The 13,943-nt window shown below is 32.7% G+C and overlaps 1 protein-coding gene across 2 annotated transcripts in view; it reads left to right on the top strand.

Annotated features, from left to right (window-relative positions):
• The window catches only part of LOC114339167 (uncharacterized), a 123,240-nt gene that overhangs the window by 28,742 nt on the left and 80,555 nt on the right, over positions 1-13,943 (top strand). For both annotated transcript variants that reach the window (XM_050652538.1, XM_050652537.1), the window contains exons 2-4: positions 281-355; positions 8,544-8,713; positions 13,518-13,738. In XM_050652538.1, the coding sequence (XP_050508495.1) occupies positions 281-355; positions 8,544-8,713; positions 13,518-13,738 (466 nt within the window). The remainder of the gene's footprint in view (positions 1-280; positions 356-8,543; positions 8,714-13,517; positions 13,739-13,943) is intronic.

Below are 13,943 nucleotides of genomic sequence, written 5' to 3'. Positions count from 1 at the left end.
TATAATAAAAGTGCTAAGAACTTAACAGAGCAACAAAAATTGACACATTGAGAAAAATTCAAGCGTACAATGTATCTAATAAAATGAACAAAATGACTACTTTTCAAGAATCCCTGCCTACCTCCCTTCCTATATATAATTTACTATTTTTACTATGATTTAACCACAATTTGAGTTTAAGTTATGTTTATTTTGACGTTTTGATTTCCACTTCTAATTATATCTATTGTATATTTTTAGCGTGTTGTTAAATTACTGATTAATCATTTTTATATTACAGTGATGGTACACTGTCCTCAAAGAGGATCTGAAATAATTTCTGGAGATAAGTCACACACTTTCTTGTTAGAACAGGGTAAGTATTTTTTTCTAATTTAAACGTTGATAAAAGTAAGTATCTCATTAAGGGGGTAGGCGCAAAATATTGGGCCAATGATATTTAAATGTATTCTTTTTTTTCGAATCCCGAGAAAACTAATAAATATTTATGAAAAATTTAAACGCAGTATGAAAGATTACATTATTACCGAGGGCCGAAAGTCCCTGAAAACTTCTATGTTTATTTTAATGAGTTACAGGGGTAAAAAAAAATTAAGTGTGATTTTTAATTTCAAATCATCATTCTCATCATTCTCTTTGCCTTATCCCTATGCGGGGTCGGCTTCCCTAATTGCATTTCTCCACACAATTCTATCTTGGGCCATATCAATGTTAATCCCCTTTACCAACATGTCCTGCCTTATCGTCTCCCCCCAGCTCTTCTTTGGTCTTCCTCTCCTACTCCTTCCAGGAATCTGCACTTCAGCTATTCTTCGTATTGGGTGGTTAACGTCTCGACGTTGAACATGACCAAACCATCTTAACCTATGCTCTCTCATTTTGGCATCAATTGGTGCCACACCTAGACTTCCCCTAATATACTCATTTCTAATTTTATCCTTCTTTGTCACTCCACTCATCCATCTATGTGATTTTTAATTTCAAATATTTTATTCAAAAGAAACTTTTTGTTTATTCTAAGAGACTTTTAACCCTCGGTAATAATGTAAGCTTTAATTCTGCGTGTAAATTAAAAAATACCTATTAGGTTTCTCAGGATTCGAAAAAAAAAAAAAATGAATGCATTTAAATAGCATTGGCCCAAGATTTTGCACCTTCCCCCGTAAGATTAAGTGCAAAATACCTCCTAAAGTCAAATAGTACGTGCTTTCTAAAAGTATATCTTTTTATGAAGGTATGAAAGATCGTTATTGTCACCATCAATGGCGTTACAACTCTTTTCCACCTTTTTATAAGCCGTCTTACAGACCTTCGCCCATCTCGTTTTTCCCAAAAGACTATTCTCCGTTTCAAACGTTAGAATCAGTATGGCTGTATATTGCAAGCGGGTTTGCCATTCAATGAATTATCATAAATAAATCCTCCTTTTAGTCTAAGAGCTAGAGCCGAAAAATCATCGTCATAAGTAATATGGAGTTTGGCATGTGAAATGTGTCTATTGTATATTGATAATTATGACCCCTTTCAGGCTGACACCTCAGTGGATACAGGAAGTAGCAATAAGGGATGAAAGGGGAAAGTTAGTATAGTATTTAAAGGTTTTCACCTCCTATTTTGTTAAACCTCCTTCGATTTGCATGAAAATTGGTGACTAGTTAGAGCATACCCCAAGAAATAAAAATGATTTGGTGGCAACTTGCACTTTTACTCTGGGGGTGGATACCACCCCTTCTCGGGGGTAAAACTATTTTATTAAAAATAACCTCACAAATCGATAGAGGGACAAATTATAAGTAAAATTTGTTATATCATGTTATTAAAATAAATCAATACTTTTTGAGTTATTAAAGATCAAAGATTTGTCTGTTTAAGAGCACATGCGTGAAGTTACCGATGATAAAAAGAACATACAGTAGGAAAAATGAAGGAATACCCATGAACGAACATATAAAACACGCTGTATTTCCATGTCACCAAAAATTGGCCAGCGCAAGTACATGTAATAATTATTATTACATGTACTTGCACTGGGCAATTTGCTTTGTGACACGGTGACAGGAAAATACAGCGTGTTTTATATGTTCGTTCATGGGTATTCTTTCATTTTTTCGACTGTATTAATTAATTGTATGTTATTAAAATATTACTTTCATAATATTTCGATATTATAAATTTAGCAAAAGTGTATTCGAATATGTCAAATGTACCCATTATTGGGCACCACCAGTTTCTGGACATATTCAGTTTATATTGATAGAAAAAATTCAATTAAATATGGAAATAATATAAAAATAATATTTTACTAACATACAATTAATTAATATGTTCTTTTTATCATCCGTAACTTCACGCATATGCTCTTAAATAGACAAATCTTTTTATCTTTATTAACTCAAAAAGTATTTATCTTAATAACATGATATAACAAATTTTACTTAAAATTTGTCCCTCTATCGATTTGTGGGGTTATTTTTAATAAAATTATTTTCACCCGCGGGAAGGGGTGGTATTCACCACCAGGGTAAAAGTGCAAATTGGCACCAAATCAGTTTTATTTCTTGAGGTATGCTCTAACTAGTCACCAATTTTCATGCAAATCGATGGAGGTTTAACAAAATAGCAGGTGAAAACCTTTAATGACTACACTAACTTTCCCCTTTCATCCCTTATTGCTACTTCCTGTATCCACTGAGGTGTCAGCCTGAAAGGAGTCATAGTTGTCAATATACAATGGACACATTTCACAGGAAAAACTCCATATTACTTATGACGATGATTTTTCGGCTCTAGCTCTCCGTCTATTTAGTATTCCGCAGCAGTTAACAGCGATAATCCTCTACACGTACCTGCCTAATACTACCTTGCACGGCCGCTATTTTTGTATTTTTTATAATTGTATTTTCGCCTCCTGCAATTTTATTTTTGTATTAATTTAATGCTTATTCAGTACTCGACCGTTGTTGGTATAGTAAGTTTTGAACGAAAATACCTAATTAAAGCAAAAAAGCGTAAAAAGGTACTTCTGAATGTGAAAGGCAATGCAAGTACTTAATTTAACCAGTAGGTACGTATTGCTTACGCAAAATTGGTCGTTCTTACGTTTTTGTCGTAACAGATAATTATTGTAAGTATAGTTTCTTTTTCCGATTATAAAGTCAGCAAGGTGGTTGCATATTGTAATGATATACTTTCAAAATCATTAAAGTCTCTGGTGGAAGGTACATATTTCTTATCTTCCAAGGACAATTTTTGCACTAATTATACGCGTAGACTTTGCATTAAGTTGTTTGTTTATTATAGTCTATTATTTCATTTTATGGGAATGTATTTTAAATGCAAAAATTGTTTATATTTGCATTATACATTGTATAAGTCTTTAGCCTAACTGATAAAACAACATGGGGTGTTATTACAATGACAAGATATTCTGTAATAAAGATGAAGTAGTTTTCAAGCCTAATAGCAATATTAATAATATTTAAAAATATTAAAATATTACTAAAAGATTTTTAAATTGAAAACTTATTGGTCCATTTTCTTGGTAACACCTCCAAGGCTTCTAAAATTTGCAAGCCAGATGGATGCTGAAGCGAAGAAGACAAGAGGTAATTCAAAAACTTACAATTCACGACCCTGTCTGTTCAGCTGGTAAATTCCAACAGAAAATGGACCTAGTTACTCAAAGAAGTAACGACCAATATAAAAATAAAATAAAAATTCCATTTTTATTCAGTTGCAATGCGAAGGCAAAACAATCTTATTTTTCAATTAGAATATGGAGCGCAGTCCAGCCCTCTAAATCGACGATTTTCGACTCTTGTTGGAGTCTCATCGGAGAGAACGTAGGCCTGCTACTCCATACTCCAATTGACCAACACCGAGAGTTTATCCCCCACACCGCAACTGACGTGAATGGACTAGGTGACTAGCGTCATCTGGCAATTGAAAGGTGAAGTAGTTTTCAATCCTAATAGCAATATTAATAATAATTAAAAATATTAAAATATTACTAAAAGATTTTTAAATTGAAAACTTATTGTTCCATTTTCTTGGTAACACCTCCAAGGCTTCTAAAATTTGCAAGACAGATGGATGCTGAAGCGAAGAAGACAAGAGGGAATTCAAAAACTTACAATTCACGACCCCGTCTGTTCAGCTGGTAAATTCCAACAGAAAATGGACCTAGTTACTCAAAGAAGTAACGACCAATATAAAAATAAAATAAAAATTCCATTTTTATTCAGTTGCAATGCGAAGGCAAAACAATCCTATTTTTCAATTAGAATACAGAGCGCAGTCCAGCCCTCTGAATCGACGATTTTCGACTCTTGTTGCAAATTTTATAAGCCTTGGAGTTGTCACCAGGGAAATGGACCAATAAGTTTTCAATTTAAAAATCTTTTAGTAATATTTTAATATTTTTAAATATTATTAATATTGCTATTAGGATTGAAAACTACTTCATCTTTCAATTGCCATATGACGCTAGTCACCTAGTCCATTCACGTCAGTTGCGGTGTGGGGGGTAAACTCTCGGTGTTGGTCAATTGGAGTATGGAGTAGCAGGCCTACGTTCTCTCCGATGAGACTCCAACAAGAGTCGAAAATCGTCGATTCAGAGGGCTGGACTGCGCTTATTCTGATTGAAAAATAAGATTGTTTTGCCTTCGCATTGCAACTGAATACAAATGGAATTTTTATTTTATTTTTATTCTGCAATATTCTGATTTAAAAAGATGGGAAGGGAAAAATCAGTGTTTCAATTTATAGTCCATGGGCCGGTTTCGTGGCCACGGGTCTCCCCTATTCTGCTTACGTGTTTATGACATTCTTTTTTATCTATCTATCTACCTATATCAGGATTTTTACAGCTGTCACCGCCTTCCTTCTTTCGACCAACGTCTCCAGTCGTTTCTGTTCTGCCATTCTCCGTCTCTAAGGTCTCATCTTTCCACGGCCTCGTCCACTTCATCCCTCCATGATCTTCGGGGTCTACCTCTTCTTCTCGTTCCTATTGGGCTCCAATCCGAAATCTTTGATATCCTCCTTGTACGCTCTGATATTCTCCCACGTCCATACCAAATTAAACGTTCTTCCCCGATGTAGCTGAGGATGCCTTGTTCTACTGCCATTCTTCGTTTTATCTCCTCATTTATAATGCGATCTATTCTTGTCACCCTGCAGCTTCTTCTCATGAACTCCATTTCAGTTGCTGTAATTTTGGACCTGTTTCGTTTGTTTATTACCCAATTCTCTACTCCATAGATCATTATACTACGTACCAAGGTGTTATATATTCTCTTCTTTGTATTTCTGGTAATCTGTCTATCCCACAGTACCCCGTTCATTTGTTTAATACATGTTCTTTTCTGTGCTAATCTGCTGGTTAGCTCTTGCTCGGTGGTTCCATTCTTTGAAGTATGAATTCTAAGTATTTGAATTTTTCAGTGCTGATAATTTCCCTATCATCGTTCATTTCTAAGTTTCTCACTGGTTCTTGTTCTGTATGAGCCATTCCATGAATATACGCCTGTTTTGGTTTATCGCGACAATGAATATTTTAGTGTGCAACATAAGAAGTACGAAAGTAGATGGCGCTAATAATTATTTCAATAAACAACAATGTAATTTGCAATTTACTTTCGTTCTTCTTATTGAAGTTATACTTCTTTACCGGCGATAGAGGGTGATTTTTTTATATGTTAAAACCTATCAGCCCGGCGCATGCGCATTATAACTTTGTTCTGATTGGATGTTCAAATGACATGTCAAAAATTATCCTATATGGCAGCTGTGGTCTGGAGGTAAAGGTAAAGGTAAACAAATGTATAATATATTAGTTTTATTGTTGTGAGGACAGAAACAAAAAAGTTTATAATATTGTAGTGACTTTTAAATAGTTTTTAAAAGCAACAGGTACGTAATAATTGTTAATGTATCATGGGTATAACCCTACCTATTTGATCTGCCAAAATACATAGTATGTAATACTTTTATTTATATAATTTGATTACCATCAAAATTTCTATCAATATTCACCTAATATATTGTTTTTACTCTATGTTTTGTTGTATTTTTTCAATTCTAAATCATTTCAATTCAAAATTAAAATAATTTGATCAATTTTCAAAATATCAAAATATCACAAGTTTAATCCGTTTAGTTAGTCGATCTTCGTAAATAATGACACATAGTGTCCGTGGCTAAGCGGAGAAGGCAAATGAATTCCAATACCAACCGCTCTTATCAGCGCTGGTTCGAGTCCCAATAGAAACTTTCTTTTTTGTTTTTTTTAATACATTTTATGATTGTAAGTATATTTATTATATAATTGTATTTTCAGAAAATACGTATTTAGTTAAAAAAATTTTCGACAATTAATGTTCAGACATCATTTGTGGCTTGTTTAATGTGTTTGTGTGTGTTTTATTCTTTTATTATTTTAATTTTTGGCACTGTTCTAATAAAAATGTTTGAGAAGTAGTAAGTATAAATTAGTTTAATATTTAAACAAAATATAAATAAAAAGTATATTAATTTCGTTTAAATCATATAATAGAAGTATAACTTCTTACGTGCGTACAAAGTACACACACATTCTTTTTTTTGCACAGTAGAATATTCGTTCTCGAAGGAATCCAAAACAGGCGTATGTTCGTGGAATAGGGTATAGTTAAGTATTCAGCCTTTTCTAGGTTTATTTCTAGTCCATTTTTTGTGTATTTTCTAATTTTCGCATATAGGACAGATCTTCTTCATCTTGAGCCGTTACCACTTAGTCATCTGCAAAACTTAATGTGTACAAGAAGTTATCCCGGATTGGTATTCCCATTCCTTCACATTTCCTTTTCCATGGTTTTAATATTTGTTTTAGGAATATCTTGAACAGTGTCGGAGATGTAGAACATCCCTGCAATAAGCCTTTTGTGGTCTTAAATTCGTTGGAGTATTTATTGCCGGTTTTAACTCTTACCATGTTGTTGTTGTAAAGTTTTTTTACGGCCTCTATTAACCTTTGAGGTATTCCGATTTCCTTCATCGTGTTCCATAGTTTTTTCTGGGAACCGTGTCATATGCCTTTTTTAAATCGACGAATGCCATGTGTACTAGTCTATTTTTTGCCATTGTTTCTCAACTAATGGTTGGAGTGTAAATATGTGGTCTATGCAAGATCTTTCTTTCTATTTAGTTAAATTTTCTTCTAATGTCTTCACTCCTCTTTCAATCTCTCAGCGTATTCCGAGTAATTTTTCTCGGTACTCTCATCTCTGCCGTTTCCAGTAGTTTTTTTGTTGTGCTGTGTTTCCAGTACTTTTTGTGTTGTGGCTATGTCGGATCTGGTTTCTGATGTATATGTCATTATTGGTCTTACACTGGCTTTATAAATTATTGACTTCATCTCAGTGTTAATGTGTCGGTTTTTCCATATAGTGTTACGAAGGCATCCTGCCAGTCTATTTACTTTTTGTACTTGATTTCTAACTTCTTTGTCCAGGTCTACGTAGCTGGCAGTGTAATTCCAAAATATTTTATTTCCCTTACTTGTTCAATACTGATGTCATCAATTTCTATTTTACATCTATTACATCTATTACATCTATTACATCTATTACATTTTTATAATATGACATTTTGATATTATTGAATGAATTTAATATTATTAAATTCTTTTACTCTGTGGACAATTCTTTGCAGACTATCTTCATCTTGGGCTATCAATATTGCGTCGCTTGCATAGCAGAGTGTTTTTACGTCTTTGTTTCCCATTCTGTATCATCTTCTTTTGTTTACACTTTTTATAGGAATTGAAGTTGAAGAGTATAGGACTCAATGCGTTCCCCTGTTTTATTCGGCTGCCTATGTCTATCGGTTCTGTAAGTTGTCCATATATTTTAATGTCTATTTTGTTGTTTTGGTAGATGTTTTCAATAGTTTTTATGACATTTAGGGGGACGTCTCTATTTTGCTTTCTTCAAATAAATCAAACACAGAAATACTGGTAAAATATACTCTAGTGAAATATGCTCTAGTGATTTCTCAGTAATTTGTTGTATGACAAATATTGCATCTCTACTCAATCTTCCAGTGCTAAAACCCTGTTGTTCATCTGCTAAACTTATCCTCTGATTCATTAGGTCTTGTAAAATTTTAGTTTTAAGTTTCAGGGTATAGTATTTAACAAGTTGATGCCTCTGTAGTTTTTCGTCTGTTTTTATCTCCCTTTTTGAATTGTAGAACTAGTTCACTCGTTGTCTATTCTTCCGGTATTTGATTGTATTTCATAATTTTATTAATTAATGTTGTTAATTGTTCTGTCATGGCTGCTGCACAATATTTCAGTAATTAGTTTGGTGTTCAGTCTTTACCTGCCGTTTTTCTGTTCTTCATTTGTGGTTACCTCTTGAGTTTCCGGTTCTGGCATTTTTGTCCTTCCTCTGCATAGAGCTTTCTATATAGTTAATCCATGTATCATTTTCTTTGTGTTTTGGTTCTCTAATTTCCTTACTAATTTACTTAAAGAGTTTTTTCTATTCCTGTTAAAGGAGGAGCTGCTCAGTTGGCTGGAATCCAAACTCGTTGTTTAAAGACCAAAGACGATGGAACCTTTGATCTCGATGAACTCAGAGAAAAGATAAAGAAAAATGTAGATATTCATGAGACAATTACGTCTCTAATAACCGTCGAAAATACCCATAATTTGTGCGGTGGTAGGGTAAGTATGTTTTTAGATATTTCTCTCTAAATTTTTACAAACAAATAGTTTGTTTCACTACATAACAAAACCAAAAAAATATTGCACTAAAAAAGAGTTTAAGTAGCTCGATAAAAAATTGGTCAGAATGGTCAGATTTAAGAACAATGGGGCTACCCACTGACCCAACTATCATGGACGACAGTTCGAGATGGAAGCGAATTGTGCAGTCAGCCAAGACCCACCCCGGGTTGTAGTGCTACCAGAAGAACAGTGGCGTAACAAACTCCGTCGAGCCCCCCCCCCCACAAAATTGGAAATGGGGCCCCCTTTAAAAAATTACTAAATGCGACATGTGTAACAAATACCCATATGTATTATTACAGCCCAGTAAATCAACGTAAAATATGGCGATACCGTGTAATTTTCAGTGTCACCACCGAAGTGGTCAACTCAAGACTTTTCGAGTTATTTATTGTTCAACATAAAAACCACGTTTTTAGTCGATTTTTCGCAAATAGTTCAAAGAGTAAGTATTCGATCGAAAAGAATATTGTTATCAAAAATGTATCTAGCTTATAAAAAAATGAAACAAAAAAGAAGTCTATCGGCTCAGTAAAAGAACACTTCTAGCTCATGAAAAGTTTTTCTTATTAGTCAAATTCCAAATCGAATATTTCAACGTGAAATAACCAAAAAATGAAATACTGTTCGGGGAAACTCATTAGAACTTAATGTTTTAAGAGAAGCTTTATTTTTTACAAAAGTTTCTAGCATCAAAACTAAGCCAGTTACGCTCAAAATACAGTTAATCCAATTTTTTGGTAAAAATTTGTGAAAATCTCCCCCTATTTAGCGCCCCAAATGAAACTAATCATTATCGCCTTAAAAATTACCTAACTTTTTTATACGACCTGTAAGTTTCACCGGTTAAAAGTGCTTATTTTTAAAAGGGTTCTAGTTGAAGGGCTTAAACGAGTCACTAATCACGAGTATATGCAAATTTTAAACAGCCATGTCTTAACCAATTTTTGTCTTACAGAAAAACAAAATAAAGCCAAAATATTTATAAAAGCAAGACCTACCTATATTTCTTTACTCTTTGAGATTTTTCGCATCACTAATACTTTTTAAGTTATTTTGAAAAAAAGCATTTTTCCAAAATAAAAAACTTTTAAATTTGTCAAAAGTAAGGACTTCGAACCGGTCAAACTTACAGATCATATAAACAATAAATATTTAAAGTAAATGGTAAAGCGCTAATGATAAATTTTATTTGGGGTGCGATTTTCACGATTTTTTTTACCAAAAAGAGGCCAACTTTATTTTGAGCGTAACTCGTATAGTTTTGGTGCTAGAAACTTTTATAAAAAATAACAATAAAGCTTTTTTTGAAACATTAAAATACATTTTAAGAGTTGTTCCCGAAAATTGCTTAATTTTTTGGTTATTTCAGGTTGAAATATTCGATTTGGAATTGGACAAATAAAAATAATTTTTCATGAGCTTTAACTGTGCTTTTACTGTGCCGATAGACTTTATGAATAAGTACACCATTTTCTGTATCTTATAAGCTACATTTTTGCTATAAATATGTTTGCGATATCTAATATTTAATTCGATAAATACTTATTTTTGAGTTATTTGCGAAAAACCCGTCTGAAAACGTTGTTTTTTTTTAGTAAACATTTTCACTCGCAAATGACTTGAAAAGTATTAGCATAGATAAAGAAACTCTATAGAAGAACAAAAGTTTCTTATAATTAGTCAATTTATACATTTCCGGACTTATTTTAAACGTATGTTTTTCACCCCAAGGAGGGTGTCACACCCCGAAGTAAAAGCAACCAAATGGCATAAATCCAACTTTTAAGTGGAGTGTAACTAGCACCTAAATCCAAATTGTCAAGCAAATACGTCCGTCCAAAGTGGATAATTTTTGGAGTGATAATTTCACTCCAAAACTGTCATTTACTGAGCTATTGGTGTATTCATGCATTGTTTATGACGACTTACATTTTTCATCTTTATTGGTATAGAATAAAATAGAACAAAAATTGCTAAATGATTACATTAGTATTATTCTATGAGATGAACAACTTTCTTCGTGCACTATCTGCTATTGGCGAATATATCTACAATTATTTTATTAATTCGGATGGACAACTTCATTTTCAATACTGCACTGCTTAAAAAACGTATGTATGCAAATAATAAAACAACACATTTTTACATATATTAGATAATAAGATGGGGCCCTTGACATATTGGGCCCCCCGCAAGCTTCATGCTGCGGGGGCTTCTGTTACACCTCTGGATAATTGTATCGAAATACTAAACGTAGGTAAAGATTAAAGAGAAAACCCATTTCTAGATTTCGAAATATTGTTCTAAAATTCGTCAAATTGCAATTCTCAAATCTTTCAACAGTCATGTAAAAAGCATTATAGTTTATTGTCGTTACCATAAAATTTCGGTAGGCCGGAAGGGGTTAAGTTTCTAGATATTATGAGATGATTCACTTGGTAAATACGTCTATTTAGAAATTTACGTTGTTAATTTTAAACACACAACGTAAAATAATATAACAATAACACTTCGAAATGATAACACATCATTGATTCTCATGATGTGATTCTCAGGACAATGGAATAGTTGAGATTCTCAATGGAACCTAGAAACGGGAGAAATAAATCGGGGAAAAAATAAGGAGAGAAAATCAACGTCCATACTTAGAGTAAATTAATATATTAAGGGAGACTACATAGAGATGGCAAATATCAAAATAAGAGAGCACATTTTAAGATGTTGTGAATTTAGGAATTATTAGTACATTCTTTCACGGTTTTTGCTGTAAATTTTAAAGAACCACTTGGCTTGACATGAAATTTTTCAAACGCATAGCTAACAAGTCGAAGAAAGAAAGTGATATTGTGCCGATGTGTGCTTTTGCCCTGAGCGTAACTTTCACCCCCTCTCGGGGGTGAAAAAATATATGTCCAAAATATGTCCGGAAATGGATAAACTGACTAATTCTAAGGAACTTTTGTTCTATAAACTTTTTTCACAAAGTCAATACTTTTCGAGTTATTTGCGAGTGAACATGTTCATTTTTCAACAAAAAAAAAACACGTTTTTAGACGGTTTTTCGCAAATAATTCAAAAAGTAAGTATTTTATTGAAAAAAATGTTCTGAGTAAAAATATAGCTTGTAAAAAGTAAAAAAAAATGGTGTATGCACGAGGTCTCTGGAGGAAAAAATTCTTATCAAAAATATAGCACGTAAACAAGTGAAAAACATGGTGTATATATTAGGCCACTATACCTAGTAGAACCAGAGTTATAGCTAATGAAAAATAGGTTCACTTTCACCAAATTCCAAATAGAGTATTTCAACGTGAAATATACAAAAAATGAAGCACTTTTTGGGGAAAACTTATTACAACTTTACAAGTGTTTAAAAAAAGCTTTGTTTCTGTTTTTATAAAAAAAAGTTTCTAGCATCAAATGTAAGCAAGTTACGCTCAAAATAAAGTTGGTCCCTTTTGTTTTGGCAAAAAGAATCGTAAAGATCACCCCCTAATTAGCAACTTAAATGAAATTAATCGTTACCGCTTCACAAATTCCTTTACTTATGTTGTGTTTATATGATCTGTAAGTTTTATTAATTCAAAGTGCTTATTTTTGAAAACAATTGGTTTTAAAGAAAACTTTTTAAAAATTTTAATTTTGAAAAAAATGCGGTTTTTCAAAATAACTTAAAAATTGTTGGAGATAACAAAAATCTTAAACAATAAAAAAAGTCGGCTTAGCTTTTTTAAATATTTTGTATTTTTTTTTGTTTTTCTGTAAGACAAAAATTGGTTAAGATTTAGTGTTTCTAAATTTGCATACACTCGTGATTGGTAAATCGTTCAAGCCCTTTTAACTACAGCCCTTTCAAAAATAAGGACTTTGAACCGATGAAACGTACAGATCATATAAACAATACATACACGAGTAAAGAAACTTGTGAAATGGTAACGATTAAGTTCATTTGAGATGCTAATTAGGGGGTGATTTTCCTGTTTTTTTTATTAAAGAAAAGGGACCAACTTTATTTTGAGCGTAACTTGTTTACTTTTGATGCTATAATTTTTTTTAGAAAACACAAATAAAGATTTTTTAAGGACTTTAAAAAAGTTGAAATGAGTTTTCCCCAAAAAGTGCTTCATTTTTTGGTTATATCACGTTAAAATATTCGATTTGGAATTTGACGAATATGAACAAATTTTCACTAGCTAGCAACTCTGGTTCTGCTACGTATAGAGACCTAATATATACACCATCTTTTCCACTTTTTTACAGGCTATATTTTTGCTAAGAACGTTTTTTTTTCGACAAAATACTTACTTTTTGAGTTATTTGCGAAAACCCTTCTAAAAACGTGGTTATTTTATTGAAAAATGAAAGCACACATCGGCACAATATCACTTTTTTCTTTGACTTATTAGCTATCTGTGTGTCAAATTTCATGTTAGTCCAAGCAGTTCTTTAAAATTTAGAGGTTTTGCAATATTTTACTGTTAAAGAACGTACTATATTGTCAAGTTGAGAAACTGCGATATGTAGAAATAAATAGAATGTATGAAAAAGCTATACGAACAATACAGCACTCCTTGATCTAGGGGAGAAAGGACAAAGAAGATGTGGAGGAAGAATATCGGTATGAGAAAAAAAAAGATAAATATGAAGACATTTATTTAGGGAATCTACATAGTGATTAGTGATAAATGCGAAAGAAATTAGGATACGAAACTTAGTAAACAAAAACATCATTTTGTAGGTGGTTCCTCTAGACTGGCTGGAAAAAGTTGGTAGCATAGCTGCCGAACACGATATTCCCGTTCATATGGATGGTGCTAGAATGATGAATGCCGCTGTATACTTAAAAGTGAGTCCTCGAAGGATTGTTCGAGATGTAGACACTGCCTGCTTTTGCCTCAGCAAAGGTTTGGGATGCCCAATAGGATCAATGTTAGTGGGACCTGCTGATTTCATAAACAAGTAAGTAAATATTTTGTTGTCATTTTTGGTTTTATACATTTTTCTACGCAACCAGCAAATGAGAGACTTGGTAGAATGAGAAGGTTGGCTTGGTGATGATATATATATTATAGAATACAATTAAAAAATACTTCCGGTATCTTACAACGTCTGTAAGGCGAAGGTTTAAATTCAGCGTTTTTTAGGCACATTTCAAATGTCTCAT

The sequence above is a fragment of the Diabrotica virgifera genome, chromosome 5, assembly GCF_917563875.1.
Source record: "Diabrotica virgifera virgifera chromosome 5, PGI_DIABVI_V3a".
In the NCBI taxonomy this organism is placed as follows: Eukaryota; Metazoa; Arthropoda; class Insecta; order Coleoptera; family Chrysomelidae; genus Diabrotica; species Diabrotica virgifera.
This window is presented reverse-complemented; position numbering and strand designations above follow the sequence as displayed.